At 43.5% G+C, this 21,584-nt stretch overlaps 2 protein-coding genes across 2 annotated transcripts in view; both read right to left on the minus strand.

The window, feature by feature from the left end:
* Nucleotides 1–998: 998 nt before the first annotated feature.
* On the minus strand, nucleotides 999–9,760 carry fam210b (family with sequence similarity 210 member B). The gene is made up of 3 exons (XM_072466028.1): nucleotides 9,264–9,760; nucleotides 3,674–3,870; nucleotides 999–2,034 (listed from the first exon to the last, which is right to left on the minus strand). Exons 1-3 carry the CDS (start codon nucleotides 9,756–9,758, stop codon nucleotides 1,818–1,820), a joined length of 909 nt encoding a protein of 302 aa, XP_072322129.1. The 5' UTR covers nucleotides 9,759–9,760; the 3' UTR covers nucleotides 999–1,817.
* Nucleotides 9,761–14,059: 4,299 nt separating this feature from the next.
* The window catches only part of LOC140384347 (alpha-tectorin-like), a 14,963-nt gene continuing 7,438 nt past the window's right edge, over nucleotides 14,060–21,584 (minus strand). The window contains exons 8-12 of the mRNA XM_072466027.1: nucleotides 18,163–18,311; nucleotides 16,570–16,815; nucleotides 16,091–16,253; nucleotides 15,570–15,665; nucleotides 14,060–14,208 (exon numbers count right to left, since the gene is read on the minus strand). Coding sequence (XP_072322128.1) covers nucleotides 15,570–15,665; nucleotides 16,091–16,253; nucleotides 16,570–16,815; nucleotides 18,163–18,311 — 654 coding nt within the window. The 3' untranslated portion in view covers nucleotides 14,060–14,208. The remainder of the gene's footprint in view (nucleotides 14,209–15,569; nucleotides 15,666–16,090; nucleotides 16,254–16,569; nucleotides 16,816–18,162; nucleotides 18,312–21,584) is intronic.

Raw genomic sequence — 21,584 nt, forward strand, 5'->3', positions numbered from 1 at the left:
ATGAAGTGTGTGCTGCTGATGAGAAGAGGCAGAGGAGGGGGAGAGGAAGAGGGGAGGCAGAGGAAGAGGAGGCGGAGAGGAAGAGGTAGAGGAAGAGGAGAGGCAGAGGAGAAGCAGAGGAAGAGGAGAGGCAGAGGAAGAGGAGCGGAAGAGAAGAGGAAGAGGCAGAGGAAGAGGCAGAGGAGAGGCAGAGGAAGAGGATAGGCAGAGGAAGAGGCAGAGGAAGAGGAGCGGAAGAGAAGAGGAAGAAGCAGAGGAGATGCAGAGGAAGAGGCAGAGGAGAGGCAGAGGAGATGCAGAGGAAGAGGCAGAGGAGAGGCAGAGGAGGAGATGCAGAGGAAGAGGCAGAGGAGAGGCAGAGGAAGAGGCAGAGGAGAGGCAGAGGAAGAGGCAGAGGAGAGGCAGAGGAGATGCAGAGGAAGAGGCAGAGGAGAGGCAGAGGAAGAGGCAGAGGAGAGGAAGAGGAGGAGATGCAGAGGAAGAGGCAGAGGAGAGGCAGAGGAGGAGAGGCAGAGGAGCGGAAGAGGCAGAGGAAGAGGCAGAGGAGAGGAAGAGGAACGGCAGAGGAAGAGGAGCGGCAGCTGGATTTGTGGTTCAGCAGCGCCTCTGTGTGGCGGAAAAGAGAAGTGCAAATGAAGAGAGCAAAGATGACATGTAACATGTTCTGTGCATTATAGAAGTTACATGTCACTAAAACAACTCAGATCACCACTAACTCAAAGTAACATCTAAGAAAAAGTTTAAAAAATCCAATGTTTCTGAATATAGGAATTTCAGTCAAATGTTATTGTAAAAGAGTTATAGTTATTACATTATACTTCTTTCTTACATCTGTAACGTTACACTAATGGCTCTATCAACTTGCTGAAAGCTAAATGACCCATTAGATACTTCATTTATTGCACTTTTTGTGTTTTCTTTATGTCCCCATTAAACACACCTTTAAACAGAGAAATGTCTGATGTAACAACCAGTGATGAACCACAAAGAAACGGTAATAAAAGAGAAGATATCTTTTAATTAAATTAATCACGTCAGGCAAAACAATGACAATGTTTTTTTTACGCAGCATCGGAATGGCAAAGGTAAGAGCACCTGTATGTGGTGCAAAAGAAACAGGTAGAAGCAGAAATAGAAAGAGAGAATGGTACAGGGAGCAGGGCAGAGACAGAAATACACCGAGATATTCTGCTGATTCGCAAAGCCGAGGAGGAATCTGCTTTTCCATTGGCACCCGAGGGAACTTTCACAGCTTTAAGAGACAAACCCTGCCTCAACCAGTCACAAAACTACATCTGATTGTAAATATAGAGGCTTCTTTAACTGCCACAGGTTAATACGTTTGCAAAATGTACAAATGCTAACCGCTAGCAATTAGGCGTTAATATAAAATGACATGTCCTTGGAACAAGTTTGAACTGAATCAACTCTTCTTAAAATACAAATCTAGATCGTGCCACTTCCACAGATCTCGCTTGTATTTCCATCGAAAACCAAAATAAATAATAAAACAGGCCCGTCAAGACTTAAACGGTTCAAGAAGTTGGATTCTTCCGATACATTTTTGTATGTAAAAGCTCAAATTTGAATCACCAACACAACTTGGTGAAAGCGAGATTCCTCCGTTAACTTGAGCATAAATACTTCAGTTTGTCATTTTTAATAAAACCTCCAAGGCAGGAACAGTTAATGACATGGTTTATCCCAAAAGAGGCTTAAATTACACAGTAGAAACAGCAGTTGAGAATTATACACAAATACATTAAGAGCTTAGGACTTTATATGTGCTTTTCATGTCATTAAAACCTTTAATGTTACTACGGTGCTTTGGGCGGGGCTTTAAACAGTCCAATCTTTCTAAAATGGCGGACAATAAGAGGCACTGACACTAGTGTGATGCTGATTCGGACCGGGGCGAACAGCTTGTGAACGGCATAGGCCAAAACGAAGGTGCTGGTCCCGGCAGCCATCTTGGACTTGACCACGGTCTCGCTGAAGCCCAGTTTGCAGAGCAGAGCCCCCATGTCGATCCCACTGTGGACAGAAGACAGAGGAGTGGAGTTAGAAGAGTCATGGCTGTTGTTGACCACAAGAGGGAGACAGATTATTTTTTTGCTGGTTGAATACAAATCTAAAACTGTAAATTATTGTGCGAGCGACTAACTCTGATTGGCATATACATACATACTTAACATGCTTGGGGTCTATTTGTCCTGAAACGCCTGAAAAAATGACCCCCACTTCGAACTGAAGCTGTTCCTGAACCCTTTGGAACACAAACGATTGACTTTGTGGAGCTGAGACTCGTTTGGGACTCTGATGTCTGTTTTACTCTAATCATGAGAAGAAATAAGGTCTGCACTGAGGAAATCAGAGTCTAAATTCCGCTTTGGTTTTCTTTGTTAAATATATGAATGAGTAAAGCTGGTGTCTGGAGGGATCGGCTGATTAATTTGACAATTATTTTTTATAAGCTGAATGTAAATTCCTTTAAAATTTGTTTTAGGGACTTGTAATAAAGCAAAAATGTCTAGGCGGAATCCATAAAATTCCTATTCATTCCTATTAATCCCATTAATCTAAGTTTTTTCATTTGTGGGTTTAGAGTACAAACTGACCACAAAAGGGAGACCCTGATGCTTCAGAATCAGAATCAAAATCAGAATCAGAATATCAGGTTTATTATCCCAGAATGATGGATTTGACTGGAAACAAAGAGGGTTAAAGCTTTGTTTAAGGTACAACAGGTCAAGCAGCTAGAGTTCCCTTTTATCAGATATGGACAAAATTGAGTAAACATAACATTCCTACCTAAGCGTAAGGGAAATTAGACCGTTTCTGTTAACATTCAAGGCCCAAAAAATAGCAAGTGAACTTGATACACAACAAGCAAAGTCTTTCATTAAATCAAAACGCTATAAAATCTGTCAATGTGAAACGTTCTAATCAATAAGGGACCATCTCACAGATGATCAGATCTACTGCCAATGAGCAAACTCAGCTAAATGCAAATCACACTCAGCTAAATATAATGCTCCATCTGCAGAAAGACAACAGTTTGTGCAGCACACAGAGGCATTTAGCGCGCCGCACCAAGACAAACGGGATAATGCTTATAGTATCATTATCTCTAAGAGGAAGTGGTCAGATGGTGCGTGCCAGGGCCCTGTGGTTAGAGCGCTGTTGGCACAGTGCCACAGACAAGGGTCTGAAAACTATACCATCACTGCCAGAGCTGAGAACATGCTGCGAGCTTCTGGCTGTCACAGTCCAGTCCATTGGAGTATGGACAGAACAGATCCAAATATGGCCAATGTGCATAATGTGAACATTATGATTCATATTTTGTAGGAATTTGTGGTCTAGAGGTGTTATCATTTTTGCAGTGCATTGATTTTTTCCCCCATGTTTTACAATCCTCAGGAAGTATTCCAAGAGTTGTATAGAGCCTCGGGCTGCGCTTGAGCAACACGTGTCACAGTGGATGCTAGTTGTGCTTTTTGGGCAGTACAAAATATCTCATTTGTCTCAAAATCATGTGAACGTCAGACTTTTTTGAAGACAGAATTCACTGTTTAGTAAAGAGAATAAACTGCTTAATGAATATCCCCCTGTGTACATGTTTTCTGATCATTATATACTTTGCAGTGTGTAGATGATAGTGGCGTCTCACCTGGACACGAGGAGGTAGAACATGCCCAGAGACATGAGGGACATGCAGATATGGAAGGACACGCCCACAGCACCATACTCTCTGAAGACCTTCTTTAACTGCTGGGTCTTGTTGGGTTTCTCTCCTTCTGGAGATGGCTCTGGACGGTCAGGATCTTTCTCAGGAGGTGAAGAGGCGTCCTTCAAAGCCTGTTCATCCTGGACAAAGACAAATGTGAGGAGCGAGTAAGAATCATACACAAGACTATTTCAATTCAAATAGCTTATTTACAGTAGCTTATTTGGTCCTTTTTAAAAGAACCAAGGTCGACTTGTAATGTGCATGGATATTCAAGGTTTTCTTGGTTTTCTTGTAGTTTTCATAATTATATATATATATATATATATATATATATATATATATATATATATATATATATATATATATATATATATATATATATATATATATATATATATATATAATTATATATACGTCATAAGGCGCTGGTACAGCTGGCAGCCCGGTGTAAACGCTCTCTCTTCTTTCTCACACTTATTGTGCTTTATCTCCTATATTTTGTAAATATAGTTAGTATATTTTACTGTACGATAGGGACACGCGCTGGAATAGTTTTTTAATTCAACTGTTTGTGACTTTTTTCGACTGGATTTGAGCGTTTTTCGTTGCGTTCGTTGTGTTGTTGTGACGTGAGCTAGCTCCGAGCGAGCCCACCAGCCCACCAGCCCCCCCCCCCCCCCCCCCCCCGCGCCCTCCGGCCGCGCTAAAGTACGGCGTGTCGTCGGTACACGTTTATATACACGTTTATATGAAAGAGGAACTTCACGAACGATCGGGACACGCACTGGAATCGCTTTAAATTAACTTGTTTTGACTTTATTCGGCTGGATTGAGTGTTTTCGTCGTGTCTTGGCTCTGAGTCCCCCGGCTCCGGCCCCGCCCCCCGGCTCCGGCCCCGCCCCCCGGCTCCGGCCCCGCCCCCCGGCCGGCGCCGTACCGCGTTTCCACAAAGGAGGAACTCATGAAACTGCTGAGAACAGTCGTCTTACCCGGAGATCGTCACGTTATCCCGTCGCAATACTGACCTAACCTAATACTGATGTGCAATTCTGTCGTATGTGCAATTGCTGTTGGAATTCATGTGCAATTACTGTGAAATTCATGTGCAATTCATGTGCTGTCGTGACACATATTCATGTGCAATTACTGTCGTGATCACATGACATGGTATTTATTTGTCTATGGGAGTTTTTGTTTATTTATAGGAGATCTTCTACTGAAAGTGTTTTTCAGACTTCCTATAAGTGATCTGTTCTTCTGTATCTACCTCTGTATCTACCTGCGTTGCACCAATGAAATTTCCCCATGTGGGACAATAAAGGAATATCTTATCTTATCTTAAATCTATTTGACTAAAAATAACTTTACATGACTCACTGTATCTGCACTGAACACTTTGGACTGACTTCACATTACTGGACACATTTCAACAAACACCCACTTCTGCTATTATCAGTCTATTATCCGTCTATTATCCGTCTATTATCCGTCTATTATCCGTCTATTATCCGTCTATTATCCGTCTATTAACCATCTATTAACCATCTATTAACCATCTATGATCATCTATTGAAGCAGTGTTCATTTTAATATGTGACAAAAGTATAAACAGTGATATTGGATTTCCAAAGCCTTGGCTGCAATTTACCCATTTGTTATATAATAAGAGCACTATTTTCCTGCATTTGTGAAATTATAAAACAAACTTATTTTCATCACAAATATAATATAGCTGCGCAGATTCTGTTGCCTTCTTGTCAGTTTGCTTCTGGATGTTTTGCGAGATGAACTGCAGGGACATGTACTTATACTTCTTTAATATTTGCATGCACTGTGTTGCCAGAGGGGCTTTAATGTAAAACCTGCCGACCCCGTTTGGCATGTTCTAAATGTATGTCATCCTCCCATTCGTTTAACGGTTCGAAATGTCAGTGTTCTCTCAAATGTCGACAATTCCTGTTTGAACGCCATCTTGATTTAATATTCATTATAATAAATGCACTTTAGGAAAGACAGACATTTTGATATTTCACCATGACAAGTGCTTTTTTTTTTATGTCATGGGAAATAAATGTTTAATTATAACAAAAAAATCTTACGTTTAACAGAAACAAAGACTATAAGTCGCACCTTTTTTCATAGTTTTGGTGCGCCATACTCCAGAGCGACTTACGTACACATCGCAGACGCCTAAACGCGCCCGACGCAAAATTTGAGCGCATGTACATTTGAAAGGTTTACGCAGTGGACGCGTGCTCTCGACGCCCCGGCCACTAGACACAGGCGCGCGTACGGCGCGCTCGAGCTCTCTGTGCACATGCGCAGTAGAGGTGTTGTCGCATGAGCAGTAGAGTTGTTGTCGGTGTGGCCTTACATTGTGTAAAATGGCGGATATCGAGAGCGTTGTTTTCACGTTTTTGGTTTTCAAAACCCTCACACAGAGGCGCCGGGCTTATTTCTGTCTCTGTTCCACCGTGAATACATCGTACAGTTCCCTTCTCCCACACACGGCCACAATCAGTCTTTCGTCTGCCATTGTTGACGAGCAAGGAAAAAGTGGCGCTTCTTGGGGAATTCCACGGGGAATACCGGAAATGCGAGGGGCAGTACGTACGTACGTCACTGGAGCGTCAGGTCTGATTGGCTGCTGCTGCGGCTGCTACGCTTCAGCTGCAGAGACCTCAACATATCTGAACACGTCGCGTAAGCCGCATCGGCCGGCTCATACATGCGCTCAAAGCGTCGAGAGCGTAAGAAAACGCACCAATTGCGCCGCAAAAACGAAGAAATCGCGCCGCGGATAACGCACTACGTGCTCGACGCGCGTTTACTATAGACTTTGAATGTAAACTGGACGCTTCGGCCGCGGCGGTGTGGAAGCTGCTTTATATGTGAAATTATTTGTTATTTTCACCCTGGCAATCGCAAGAGGGCGCTCTAGGCTCTAAGTGACGCAGAAGAAGAATCTGCACTTCCTCTACCTCCGGAGTTTGTGGAGTTGTTTAGAAGTGACACAGAGGAAGAAGAATTCAATGGATTTAGTGATTTGGGGTAAAACTGATGCTTTGGTAAACTTGTTAGCATGTTCTTTATGCTATAGTTATCTGAATAACTGTTAATATGTTACGTTAACATACCAGACACTTACCACAGTTCATTGTCTGTGCGTCATGTAGCTGAAGGTGTACACCTATTCACCATGTTCTCTCATCTGTTATTAATTTAAACTGCATTTCAAGATGAAATGTCTGTTCTTGGTCTTGGATTTTATCAAATAAATTTCCCCCCAAAATGCGACCTATACTCCAGTGCGACTTATATATGTTTTTTCTTCTGTATTATGCATTTTTTGATTGGTGCGACTTATAGTCCCGAAAATACGGTAAATGCGGTTTTATTAGCGTGGAGGAGGAAACGGGTGTAAATCAGAAGTTGATGAAGCGTGCCAGTCTGTTGAGCACACGGAGACTCTGCGGTGACCTTTGGGATGAAGCACACGCCGCAGACAGCTCCACACGGGACAGACGTGGTTTAACACGACTGTAACCGCATTTACAACACGCCGCAGACAAAAGGACCGAGGCCGCACATCCTCAGGCCCAAGCAACGCAACGACAGAAGAACGGAACCGACAGAAACACAAGAGTCAATATAGTCGACAGGTTGTGCTTTCAAATTTAAACTAAGGACTTAATGAAGAGAGTTTGGGGCAAATCGATAAGCGGCGTTTGCTCTTTGACCTCTAAACCTTGTACTTTCAAACTAACAAAAGGTAACTGCATTGCTGAGGAAGTTTAAATGGACAGTTTAATAGTTGTACCAAATACGGTAGATAGAAACGTAAACGTGCTTTTGAAATGACGGTTCGGTTCAGCTCAACACAACGCTCAGCAATTTCCCTCCTGAAACGGGCCGGTAATATTCCGGATCGAGGTTCGAGAATTGCACAGGCACAAAAAAAATGAACATGAACACAAAACATTCGTGACAATTTCAGGTCCAGTCCTGGATCGGAGGCTTTACCGCTCTCCATCTTGGTCATAAAAAACACATCTTCAAGGCCAAATCTCTCAAACAATGAGTCACTACACTAATTAAACTAACCTTAGAGTAATCCATTGTGTTAGTTACAGCCCGATCATTACTTTTCTTAAGCAGCTACAGCCAAAACACGGTCTCCTCCCAAATGTGACTCTGGGATTATGGCCGGTTCATTTAATTACTTTCCCCTTTTTAAAACTGAGGTCAAACGGTCAGTTAAGTGCGCCGACCCAGAAAAGGGGAAACAAAACAAGCGGCTCTTTTCCTCCTCTCGTAATCCAAATGTGGCCGACGGTGGTCACTGGATGCCCAACAATGGACAACGGGAGGGCGCGTGAGCGGGGGGCGAGGGGCCGTGCCACCGCTGCTCCGGAGGCGGGGAACGTCCTGACAGAAGTGTAAGCAGCAGGAGGCGCTGTGGGAGGGTCAGCGGCACCAGGGAACAGTGGCTCTCGCTGTGTCCCATCACAGCTTTTCACCGCAATGAAAACACGTGCGGAAAGGCAAAGTCACCGGCGAAGTCAGGGGCGAAGAGAGGAAGAACATGGGGTGCAAAGAGGAGACGAGGGCAGGACTGGCGGTCTTAGTGTGGAGCAGAAAAGTAGACGGTGTTATTGTTAGGCCCTGGGGACATTTTTCCACAATACACGAAAAACCAGGGGCTTAATTTAGATGCGTTTATTACAGACCTGCAATGTTGTGAGACTGAGACGTCACAATTCAAGTTCCTATTGTGACAAACCATGACTGGAGAACATTTAAAGGCCTAAGATAAGATAAATAAGCGCATTATTTTGGATGCACTTCTGTCTCACAGCATAAAGATCGAAAGTTCGATTCTCAGACCGCCCGGTACCCTCGGCCTCTAGGTCACTGCAGACCGAGTGTAAAATGTGTTTGCAGCCGCAGGTGAGTTTAGTTTAGTCACATCAGGTTTTAACATATGGAGTCAATACAACGGGAAAGATGAGTCAGCACGAGCTCTGTGACACGTGACCAAAGAGCTGAGAATATGAGTTCAGTTAGGCTGTTATTATGAGTCTTATTGATTCACTTAAGTAGTAAAAGTAGTAAATTATATGTTGTTTTTATGTTAACAGAAAAATTCAATAAAAATAAACCACTTTAGAGCGCGCAACCTGTACTTTCCCAGAGATCCAACCCCCTTGAACTACACATTTTACTTTTGAGACAGTTTAACCAAAAGTACAACAGTAGCGCGTGTTTAGCACAAAAGTATCCACGGAGCACGTCCCTCTGTCCCATTCTAACCACTGTTTACACTATTTACACTGTTTACACTATTTACACTCGCAGCTCTTCCCACGTGACATTTCATGCATTTTTCACGACTAGTTCCACACAAACCGGAGCCCACGCGGCGCAGCACCGGTTGCGCCCCGTGAGCACACACTGGAGTGCGGCTGTGCGCCGTTTCCCCTCGGCCGCGGGGCGAAGGTAAACACGGGACCTGAATGGATTCATTTACCCCTTTGTGCTGCTCGTCGCCGGCCTCGCGTTGCTTCGCGGCGGCGGTGGAGGCGGCTCTGGTCGGCATGGTTCCCGGGGAGCGGAGCCGACCGAACGGCCCCGGCACACACGCATCGCCCACCAGCCCGTCTCCGGTAACGCGACGCCCGTAACCGGAGCCGGGCGGAGGAGGCGCGAGGACGTGCCCTTTCCCGCCGCGACTCCGGACACTTTTAGACAGAGATGTAGCGATTGTAGCTCTTCTGTCCCAGTGTGACGTGGGCGCGCGCGACGAGTCCCACTCCGGCTTCAAATAGAGGTCCTTTTCCTGTCCTTCTGCGGGACGCGCGCGGGTTACGTGTCCTCTGAACGCGGCTACACACACAGCCCCGCGCGCGTGCACCTTGTATAACGTCAAAGTCACGTCACTCAGTGTATTTGCTTTGACTTGGAATGAAGACGATCCGCGCGTTATGAAAGCCTTCCCCAGTGGCTTTGCCCAACGACACAACATCTTCCCCGCCACACCTCGGTAACGTGTCCCGGAAGCCCTGGTTTGGAGTGTGGCTAGAGGCTGTGATGAGCGGTATTAGCGGTGTCGGTGGCCGTAAACATGTTGCCCTGCTGCTCCTGAGCGCGCTCCGTCCCTGAGCTGACCGATCAGCGCGGAGCCAATGAGCGGCGGCGCGCGTACGGAGCACGCGCGGAGCGGGAGCTGGAGGGGGCGGGGGCATTTAAAGCTGTAACGACAGTGACATCAACTATTCTCTTTTTGCTTTGGCCCTGTCTCCTTTTTATTCATTTTATCTTCAGACTAAATGGGGGAATTATGTTTTGGCTCCGTCTGAGTGAAATCCTCGTTTATGCTGAAGTTGCTCCGCTTCTGTTCTTGAACTGCCTTCATTTCTGACAGTTTATCTGTTTCACAGATGATAAGGTGGCGGTGCTTATTCAAACTGCCACATGATGACGTGTGACCTGATGAATTGACTCAAAAGAACAAACCTGACCTTTCACTTCCTCTCTCATGCTTTTGTGCAAATAAATGTGAGCACAAGATCAAAAACAACACTGAAGCTCAGTGTTGAATCAAAATTCAAAGATGTTTATTTGAAAGTTCAGTAGTTTAGCTTACTTTTGAGAAAAGTTTTTACTGTTACTCAATTTATATTTATTAGAACTAAACAGCCTAAGCCAGCTGCAGGCCAGTCAAAACATTTAAATATTCTGTCAGCTAAAGCTAAAACACAATAGGATACAAATATAGTGTGTATTAACTCGCATAAAAGTAGACCCAGCAACCAGGCTGGTCCAGCTCCTCTGATCTGTCGACCTTACGACTGGAATGAAAGAGGTTTTCAACAGATGAGGAAACAGACATGCAAATGTCATCAAACAAGAAAACCACAGATTATTTTTCAGCACAACTTCCAACATCCACTGAGACCATTGAAAGGCAGAAAAATGAAGTCAAATTGCGGTTAATGTTCTGTGATGGTAAGTTGCTCCATAAATGCTGAAACAGGGGCCCTTTGCTCCAAAAGTAAAACCACATTATGGTAGGTAGGCCTATGTAAGTAGTATGAATGTGGTAGAAAAAGTTTAGGTAGGTAGTAATCCAAACAATGATTTTGAAATCCATTGGTGGTTGGAAGGGACGCAGAAACAGAAGAAGAAAATAAATAATAAGTTACTGTATGCCATCTGCTTTCACCCCCTCCTGTAGAATGATCTCAGATGGAACGGATCTTCTGAGCCATCTTGTTGGTTTCCTTCTTCTTTACAGGTCCAGCTGTGTTCTTCTCCCTGCAAAACACCCCACTGTCCTCCTTTATGTGAGCTCTTCTGGCCTCAGTCCATGTTCCCACTTCCTTCTTTGCAAACAGTGCCACTCTGAGTGTGCTTTCTGGCAGAGCGTTTAATGTCTGTGTCCTATCCTTTGGCTGGAATCCACTTCACCATTTACTGAGGAGTCCTGGGACTCGATCCAGCTGGATGGAGTATGACTAAAGCACAAATAAGACTTTAGAACTGTTCAAAGCCGCAGCTTGTGATAAAACAGCGTTATGAACTATTTATGTTTCTGACGCTAAAGTTCATAAAGCCGAGTCATTCGTGCTCATACTGGTAAATCAACTCTAGTGAAAACTATCACCAGCAGTGCTCGCTGGTGGTGGTTTAACGCGCTGCAGGTCCTTGTGCGTTCTTCAGAGAAGGTGGAGTGGGAAATGGAAGGCTGCAGGACCTGTACATCTCCAGAACTCAGGGACGAGCAGGTCGGACCCCAGCCGACCTGTCTCATCCTGGACTTTAGCCACTTTTATTAATCATAATTTATATTTTCCCATTTTGCATTTGTGAAAGTTGTTTACTGACTGTGATAGTGTGGATGGTCTTTAATCAAATTGGCCAGCAGGTGTCACTCCACTCTATAAAAACCCCTCTGCCACTTCCTCTTCCTCTGCTACTCCCACTTCCGCCTCAGATTGGGCCGTGTCGACGCCCTGTTCTCCTGTCCTCAGGTAGTTTTGGCATTTTCCATGACAATCTTTTAATTCTACCGCCACTAATTTATGTTGTGCTAGTGCCTATGGGGAACTCCTGGTTTGCGCTTTGACGACTGGTTGTTCTAGAAGCTGGGGTCCCATCTATGTGTAGCCGTCTGTACTAGCCACGTCCGCTGCCCGTCAAGGGTGCGCAGCAGAAGGTTTCCCAGCAGTAGGTAAAAGGAACGCTGCTTTTTTGGCCCATATCTGCTCCATCTTTAAAACTAACCAGCTTTAACTTTTAGGTCATGGGGGATGGGACAAGAATGCTCCGCCACCTCGCCTTTTTTTCTTAACCTGAACAAAAGTGTGATTGTTTTTATGGACAATGATTGTGGAATTTCACTGAGACTTAATGTTTTTATTACGGAATTTATTGTTCAGAGGAATAAGTTATTTATAAATAAATCATATCTGGTATTAAAAATGTCTGTGCCTCGTGTCAACAACGAATCCGTGCACCTTTTAATGTTTTCTATATGGTCCTGGGCCCATTCATGCTCAGGTGGCGTCTTCTGATTTGGATTTTAACAGTAATTCCAGTTAAAACACCCCTGACATGCCACATGACAATGACATGTTTTGGGTTCTGATGGGTGAAAACATTATATTTTACAATGTATTTATTTGGTGTTTTCTTGGATTGTTCCTTTTCTTCTCCCATGCTATCAGATTTTAATTTCATTCAAACTTTCATTAAAGCCAGACCGACATTACTCCATGCTGGCTTTTCACTGCCCACGCTTGCTTTCCTTCTGTTTTGTCCCCTGGGGACTACTCTATATCTATACTCCATACTTCTGTTGCTCAGCCACAATAAGGGCTTTGGGCCTCTGTCTGCTGCACAATTCATATTCTAATGTTTACCCAGGGAGAAACAGACGAAGCTTATGTGCTGATCCATCATCTCATCATCACATTCATTCTTTTCTACTGCTTGTTCCCGTTCGGGGTCGCTGGTGACTGGAGCTTATCTCAGTGACTTTGGGCCTTAGGTGGGGGCACACCCTGGACAGAAGCCTGCAATCAACTGATATTTGTTGGGTCAGGTTGGAATCGAGGTTCAGGATTCAAGGTGACTTTAGGTAGATTTGTTTTCTAGTGAAAGGTAGATGGGTAGGGCATCCCATACATATAATATACATTACATCTAAATAGCAAATAGTAGCAAAATGTAACATCAAGCAATATGATCCTAAAACAGGTGCTCTAATGGTGCTCAGAGCCAATATGATATAATAATAAAAAGGCTTATCATAGAAGTGTGAACCAATAAATAAAAACTATAAAATATTCGATTAAATTATGAAATGCATGCAATTGTACAATACAGTGACAGCAACGGGATCAAAGCAGTTTGGCATCTTACCCTAAGCCATTTAACATGGTGCAAAAACAATGAAAGAAGCTCTTCTTTCAACAGCTGTCATTGGTTGCCTTTGATCAGATATCAGTATTTACCTGAGATCCAGGTGATAAAACAGTGCTTTTTATGTAAATGTGCAAGTCTCCTCAAATGATGTAGAGGGTCAACCCTTTTCTCTTCAAAGTTTAGAAAAAAATAACTTACTATTAACTATTTTTTTAAAGTTGCAAAAAGACTTTTTTCAAAATATTAACTCCTCATGTAAACGTTGAAGTTATATTTTTTCACTTTTTATTATAGTTAAACCTCAGTCAAGACATGTTTTAGCACGCCTTTGATGGATTGCAATGAATGACATCTGATTATTGTTATTGGGTAAATAAATAAAGGAAAACTCATGTTCATCAATATTTCCCCTATGACCTAAAGTTAATCATTAAGGTAAAACATGTCACGTTCATGTAAGTCTGGGAGAGACGAGTGTGCAGTACATCAGAGCCTAGTATTGCTGCAGTCATCTCTTGTGTTGGTAGTGGCTGATGGATGACTGTGAGAGTGGGGATGTCCATGCTGATGTATGGTCAGGCAGGACCCCTCTGAGAGAGGGAAATCAACAGGCCTGTCATCATTTTTATTCTTGTTGATTGTCTACTGAGGTGTCTTTTCGCCAGGTCTCGAGATTTTAGAGATTCAATCTCAAAGGACTTTCTAATGAAATAAAGGTCAAATCTATTATCGGAATCAGGGGCTGCAATCTAAACGGTTTTCATTTAATTTTGTATGTACTCAACTTGAAGCCTGAATTGATTTCCCAAAGGTCCAGAAACCCATTGTTAAACAACTTTATTAACACAAAACCAACACTTAAGGGCTTAGAAGCAGTTAATTAAAGTAGAACATGGCAATCAACATCTCACGTTATCTCAATCAAACGTCTTCTGCCACTGTCAAGTACACAATGTCTATTTTGAATAAACATTTATAATTGATCATTTGGGTTCTCCAAGAGGGCAGACACGCTGGTGTGATGGTCCTTTAGTCCTTCGTCATACCTGAAGATAACAAAAGGCAAAGTTAATGTCAGCTCAGACCATAATGCACCATATTAGGTCTGAGTTTGAGACTAGTCATAGAATGAGAGGTAAGAATCCTTGGGCATAATCTCAAAGGTTATTACCATTTGCCTAACATTGTTGAATGTGTGTGGACTTCCTGTTTGGCTATTACATTACTATACCTAATACATTACCAGTCAAACTGAAGGATCTTGATGCTCCCAACCAAAACATTAAGGACATTTGGTCACCGGTTAAAAAAAATTAGTCAAGAGGTTGGGATGTGATGTTTATTACCTGATATTAAACAAAAATGTGTTTGTACATGATTTGGTTTAACTTTGGTAACTGGATCTCAATATACAAAAAAGGTATAGATTTAAAGCAGTATTGAACAGCTTTGTAAGTCCCTGTGATGGTTAAATATGTATTTTCGGGTCGTTTGAAGTGTCCGCCGTTGCCCCCTGCTGTTACTGTGCAGAAAACTCTCCTGAGAAACCGAGGCTATTTTTTCATATTAGGCAATGTGAAATGTTTTTGTATGTGATTATACGACATATGTCTTATTAGGATAAAGAAAGACAGGGAAAAAGTGGAGGGAAAAGCTTTTGCGTCTATTTTCTGACCATGTATTTTCACAAGGGAGCTGCAGGGGGCGCTCTATCACCAGTGTTACTTAGTTCTGCTGTAAAAAACAAGGCTGCGATGTGGCCAGCTTTAATGTTGAATATGACATGAAGTAAACATGTCAGTTTGGATGTTTTTTTTATTGTTCCAACCATTATTATGTGTCTATTTATCATTTTGTGTATTTGCTTTTTTATTTATTGAAATCTACTACTATTACTATTACTACTACTATTACTATTACTATTACTACTACCTACTATAATGCCATATTGACTCAAAATATCTACAATAATAACATAATATAAGTATTTATAGTCATAATAATAAGCAAGAGACTGCCCACATACTTTGACAGGTTCTGAGCCCAGATAAGACCCTGATTGTAGGCTCTCGTGAATAAACCAGCACAATTGTTGAGAAGACTTTGAAATACTACTACTACTAATAATAATATAGCCATTTTTTGGACACTCAAAGATACTTCATACTGCAATATTCCTTCTCTTCACACTCGATTGCCACATATTACTACTGGATCCCGGGTTAGACTGAAGCCCCTCTGCCACATCATGTTCGTACTAGGGTAAAGTGGGTGACAGTATGCACCGTGGAGCCAATGCTGCCCCACCGTGGCACTTGGTATTCTCAGTAGTCTCCCATCAAAGTACTAACCAGACCCACCTCTGGTTAGTTATCAAGGTCAGGCTGTAAGTGTACGTTATCCTTACCTAGTTGCCCCAGGCCATTGAGATGAAAGCCGAAGTCAGCTCTTCATTGTAGAGACTTGCCATTCTGCGACGCCTCCTGCTCTTACCACCGCAAACCTGGCGTTAAAAACAGAATAGTACTTAAATGCATGTATCAGTATACAACACACAATGATAATAGTGACCCCTTTGCTGATACTGCAAAATTATCCTCGTCGGGATGTTTTGCACAAAATTTTAAATACATTATGAAATACATTTCTATTAATTCATTTAACAACATTCTTGAGCTGGAAAGCAGATCAGAATTTCACTGTAGAATTTGTATTTTTTTTGTCTTGCTTGTGGATATGAATATCTGTAATTACTGGGGTTGTAACGATGCAAATAACTATGATATTATCACATTATTATTTTCATGGTAAGACATTTACTGCGATACTAGAGTCTAACTGTATTGTAGATATGCTACTGGAAACATAAAATTCTAGAATGCAACCTACAAGTAGAAGTAAAGTACATGTGTAGTAGGTTGTAGATACCTGGGTGCATAAGTCCTTGCTTTTCACACAGAGCTCGACTTTGCAGTGGAGATATACGTCAGAGGTGTCGCCGGAGAACTTGAATACGTTAAAAGCAAAGTAGTTCCATGTTGAGCGACCGTTTCCTTTCATCTCTATTGTTTTGTCTGCAGGGTTTGAACAACTGTGTTCAAAAATACAGAATGTTATTAAAGTTTGGGCAAGTTTAATTCTTGATACTCATGACATTTCTGACTAATTAAATGTATGACATTTATAACAATTAGGTATGGACTTTGTTCATTTTACTATTGGAGTGGCAAACAATTCTGCAGTAAAATGTCTTGAAACAGGAAGATATATAGTTAATCACTTTCAAAGCTACTTTAATATTTAATTATTGATTAACTCCATAATTCCATTTTCAATCCGTCATGAAGCAAGAGTGAACCCCAAAAAACCAGGGCTATGATTTGAGGTCAGGACTATGGTTTTCTTACCTGTTCTGGATGAGGTTGTATCGGAGGGAAGCGTTAAAGGTGGGCTCTTTGGTGGCCCAGCAGGATTCTGTTACCAGGGAGAGGAGGTTGGAGTCCAGTCCTGTGGCCTTTAGTTCCACCCATACTCTCTGGTCCAGCTGGAGCTCCGTGTTTTGGGTGATGGGTTTGGTGCGACCCATGTCCAGGTAAGTCTTCATAGACAGGCTGTAGTTCCATGCTCCAGCCTGTATTTTCTGCACCACGGAACTAGCAATACAGGTAATTGTAAGACATCTATAACATGAACTGGATAAGACATCCCCTGGCTTGTCAGCATGCCAGTTTGATTAGTGGCCACTCTGTGGTACTGCAGATGCCGGGCACAGAATGATTTCGATCTCCCAGAGAATGCCATAGCATTTTTTGAGGAATCCGTCTTAATTTTGTCCCGTACACTGAGGGAACTATATTATGATAGATCAATGCGCTTAGACACGCGGAAACGTGCTGCTCTCATGGGGATGAGCCGGACGCGGCTGCAGGTGAGCAGTAGGTGCGTTTTATGATTGATACGTGGCAGGACTAATAAGCAGTCCACGCCACGAAGAAATAAGACTCAGATTTGGGCCAAAAAAATCGCCCATTCAACCTTTAATAAAAGTACATTAAATGCCAATTGTTTTTTTTAAACGGGTCAGTCCAGTTTGTAGTGTTACTTTAGCATGATTCATTCTATTTCATTTTTGTTAGCATTAGCTTAGAGAAAAACACACCATCTTTTTTAAACACATAGGTTTCCCCCGTTGAAGTATTTAAAGATGATGTTTGTATGTTTAGATGATCATCCAGCTGTAACTGTAACTTGTAAGTCCATCCATTTTCTACCGCTTGTTCCCTTTCGGGGTCGCGGGTGACTGGAGCCTATCCCAGTGACTTCGGGCCTTAGGCGGGGTACACCCTGGACAGTGGCCAACTTGTCGCAGGGCTAACACAGAGACATAGACATGACAGACAGACAGTTCACGCTCACATTCATTCACTAGGGCCAATTTAGAGTTACCAATTTTTACCTAACACATGCATGTCTTTGGATGGTGGGAGGAAGCCGGAGAACCCGGAGAGAACCCACGGTAACACGGGGAGAACATGCAGACTCCACCCAGAGAGATCATGTTATGTTGGTCTGGTCCGGGAATCGAACCCATGATCTCCTTCTTGGGAGGCAAGAGCGCTAACCGCCTTTGCCACCGTGCACCCCGTAACTTGTAAGTGTGTTAATTAAATATTAAATTATTCTAAGCTATTTATTTTAGGCTAATTCCACATATAGAATGGATGGAACGGGATGTAAAAATCCACACTTTTGACCCAACCAGAACAAGCCGGGTGCTAACTATTACGGGTCTTGTACATTTGAAGGCAAACGCCCTGGACGCGCGTCCAAAAAATAAATTGTGATTATGTCATTGCAAAACATTGAGCAACACCAATTTTGCTTTTTTCATGCCTTGATAAAATTGCCTTATTTATCAGGAATTGGCCTTTTTGTTACAAATAAAGGGTTGACATGCTTGGTATAAGCCATCTGTGCATTAGCTACAATCTTGCACCCACCTGTCTTTGATCTTCAGAGCCATGGACTTGACTTCAGGCTGGGTGTAGAAGCAGGAGAATTCCAGGTCAAACTGGTCGTGACGCACCACCATTCCAGTTGCATTTTCCGTCATTACATTGTTTTTAATGATGACTTTCTTGTTTTGTTTCTGTCAGGCCAGAGTACACATTGAATTAAGGTTAATATAAACCTGAAGCACTTCACAACAACACACAATTTGCTCATGCACAATCAAACATGGACAATGCAGCAGTGGTTAGGCCAATCTAAACAGAAGTGTGTGTGTGTGTGTGTGTGTGTGTATGTGTGTGTATGTGTATGTGTATGTGTATGTGTATGTGTATGTGTATGTGTATGTGTATGTGTGTGTGTATGTGTATGTGTGTGTATATATATATATATATATATATATATATATATATATATATATATATATATATATATATATATATATATATATATATATATATATATATATATATATATATATATATATATATATATATATATATATATATATGCGCCCTCCGGCCGCGCTAAAGTACGGCGTGTCGTCGGTACACGTTTATATGAAAGAGGAACTTCACGAACGATCGGGACACGCACTGGAATCGCTTTAAATTAACTTGTTTTGACTTTATTCGGCTGGATTGAGTGTTTTCGTCGTGTCGTTGCGATGTGCCTTGGCTCTGAGTCCCCCGGCTCCGGCCCCGCCCCCTGGCCGGCGCCGTACCGCGTTTACACAAAGGAGGAACTCATGAAACTGCGGAGAACAGTCGTCTTACCTGGAGATCGTCACGTTATCCCGGCGGACATCCTAAGGAAAACGCAACGAGGCAGACGGGCTGGACGTAAACTCCGAGAGAAGAGAGGGACAAACAGGAAGTCGGTTGTTGTTGTTGTTGTTGTTGTTGTTGTTGTTTTATGGCGGTTGGCATCCAAGTGTTGCATTACCGCCAGCCTTTATTCCTCAGACTTTGACATAGTCCTCAGACTCTGTCGTAGTCCGTTGTTGTTGTTGTTGTTGTTGTTGTTGTTGTTGTTGTTTTATGGCGGTTGGCATCCAAGTGTTGCATTACCGCCAGACTTTATTCCTCAGACTTTGTCGTAGTACCATGGATGTTGTTGTTGTTGTTGTTGTTTTATGGCGGTTGGCATCCAAGTGTTGCATTACCGCCAGACTTTATTCCTCAGACTTTGTCGTAGTTGTTGTTGTTGTTGTTGCTCTACGGCGGCTGGCATCCAAGTGCTGCACCACCGCCAGACTCCACTCCTCAGACCTTGTCGTAGTCCTCAGACTCTGTCGTAGTCCGTAAAAGCACTCCTTCCATTGCTTTGGTGTTACAAAGCCCATGAGGTCATGATATGTCTTTGTGACCGGCTTTATTCCAGGGAGACTCTTCTTCATCTTCCTCTCCTTCTTTGACGTTCGGTGCTTCCACCGTACAGCTTTATTCTTCAGGCTTCATTCTATAGGCTTTAATATGTCCACTGATGTCGCCGCTTGGTAGCCGTGCGTCTACGAGACTGGGCGAGGACAGGAGACCACCCCCACCCCCATCTCGTCACTCTGATCACTCTGACTCCCCACAAGCAGACCCCCATCACTCCGACTCCCATTTAGCGCCTTTAGCCTGTTTTCTATATCTGCCCAATCAAGCTCCTTTGTTCCAAGGAATCTCTCTGCAGCTTTAGCAATGATCCTGATCCTTTCAGTTCTGCTTTGAGTCTGAGCAGCACAGTTTACAACATCCACCATAAAGAGTACAAAATCCTCTCTATCCACAACCAGGGTATTCTCATTAATTCTGGAACCTGCACACTTGGGACCTCCACTCTTGAAACCTTCACACTTCTTGGGAGCCACGCTGGCCTCTCTCATTTCGCCCTGGCTGTGAGCAGCGCTGGCTCCTCTCTCTGTATTTACTCTAAACTCGTTACTTGAAACTTTCTTGACTGCATCTGCATAGGATATACCTTGAGAGACCTTTATTTTCTGCACCTCAGCAGCTCTTTTGCTAAACTTGCATCCCCCGTAGGCAGAGCTATGTTCTTCCCCACAGTTACAGCACTTCAGTTTTGCACCCACGTCACACTTCCCATACTCATGATCTCCTGCACATTTACCACACCTTTGCCTCCCTCTACAGACCGCTGCAATATGCCCAAAGCGCTGGCACTTAAAGCAACGCAGGGGCGGCGGAACATATGGCCTGATGCTATAGCACATGTACCCAATGAACACCTTACTAGGCAGGCACCTCCCTTCAAGTGTTACCATTACCGACAAGCTGTCACATCTTACCCCAAACCGGGTCACCTTCAAACGCCTAGCGTCCACCACCGTAACTCCCGTCAAATTCTCCTTAACTTCATCCACAGACGTCGCCGTAGGGACACCTACGATAACTCCTCTGACCGTGTTTCTTTCAGCATTAGACACAAGAATGTCCTTTCCACCCAGACGTTTAGTACCAATCGCCTTCCGTTGCTGAGCCGCGTCCTTGCACACGACCAGCAGCGAGCCATCTCTAAGGACACTCGCACTCTTGATCACTCCCACAGCTACAGTTAGGCTCTTTGACAATGCCACTGAATTCCACTCCTTAAAGGATGCACTATCCTGTGCAAGCTTTATGATCACCTTACAGTCTCTGCTCTCACCCCGGACATCAATAGCTTCAGCCTCATCCTGCTGTTCATTCCCAGAACCCTCGGACGAGCTAAGGGACTTTTTACGTTTCCGGGCACGTGCAGGCAGAAAAGGCTGCTCCTCCACGCCGTCCAGAACGTCTTCCATCCCCGATCCACTCTCCTCCGCCATCTCCCGTCTCTCCAGACCGGGTGTTGAGCAAGGTTGTTGTTGTTGTTGTTGTTGTTTTATCTTTATTCCTCAGACTTTGTCGTAGTCCTCACCGTAGTCATGGGTAACGTGAGGTCCCTTCAAAATAAAATGACGGAAATAGCGAGCCTCATGCGGTCCCAGAGGATTTATAAGGACAGCAGCGTTTTGATTTTCACAGAGACCTGGTTAACAGCAGAAATGCCAGACTCTATTGTAGGTTTGGACAATTTTCATCTGCTGCGGGCGGACAGAACGAAAGAATGCTTGAAGAAAAGAGGAGGCGGTCTGGCGGTGTATGTGAACACGAGCTGGTCCAAACCCGAACACTGCACAGTGAGGGAGCAGCTATGTAACAAGGATATTGAACTATTGGCTATTGGCATGAGGCCATACTATCTGCCCCGGGAGTTCTCACATGTGATTTTGATCGCAGTCTATGTGGCCCCGTCTGCCAATGCTGAAAATGCTTGTGAAGCACTGCTCTCCTGCACTTGTAGGCTGCAAACACAGCATCCACAGGCTCTCTTCCTCATCTCTGGTGACTTTAACCACGCTTCTCCCTCTTCTGTTCTACCA

This window comes from Eucyclogobius newberryi, unplaced genomic scaffold, assembly GCF_026437365.1.
Source record: "Eucyclogobius newberryi isolate DKJ021-1_F unplaced genomic scaffold, fEucNew1.0.hap1 SCAF_106, whole genome shotgun sequence".
Lineage (NCBI taxonomy): Eukaryota > Metazoa > Chordata > Actinopteri > Gobiiformes > Gobiidae > Eucyclogobius > Eucyclogobius newberryi.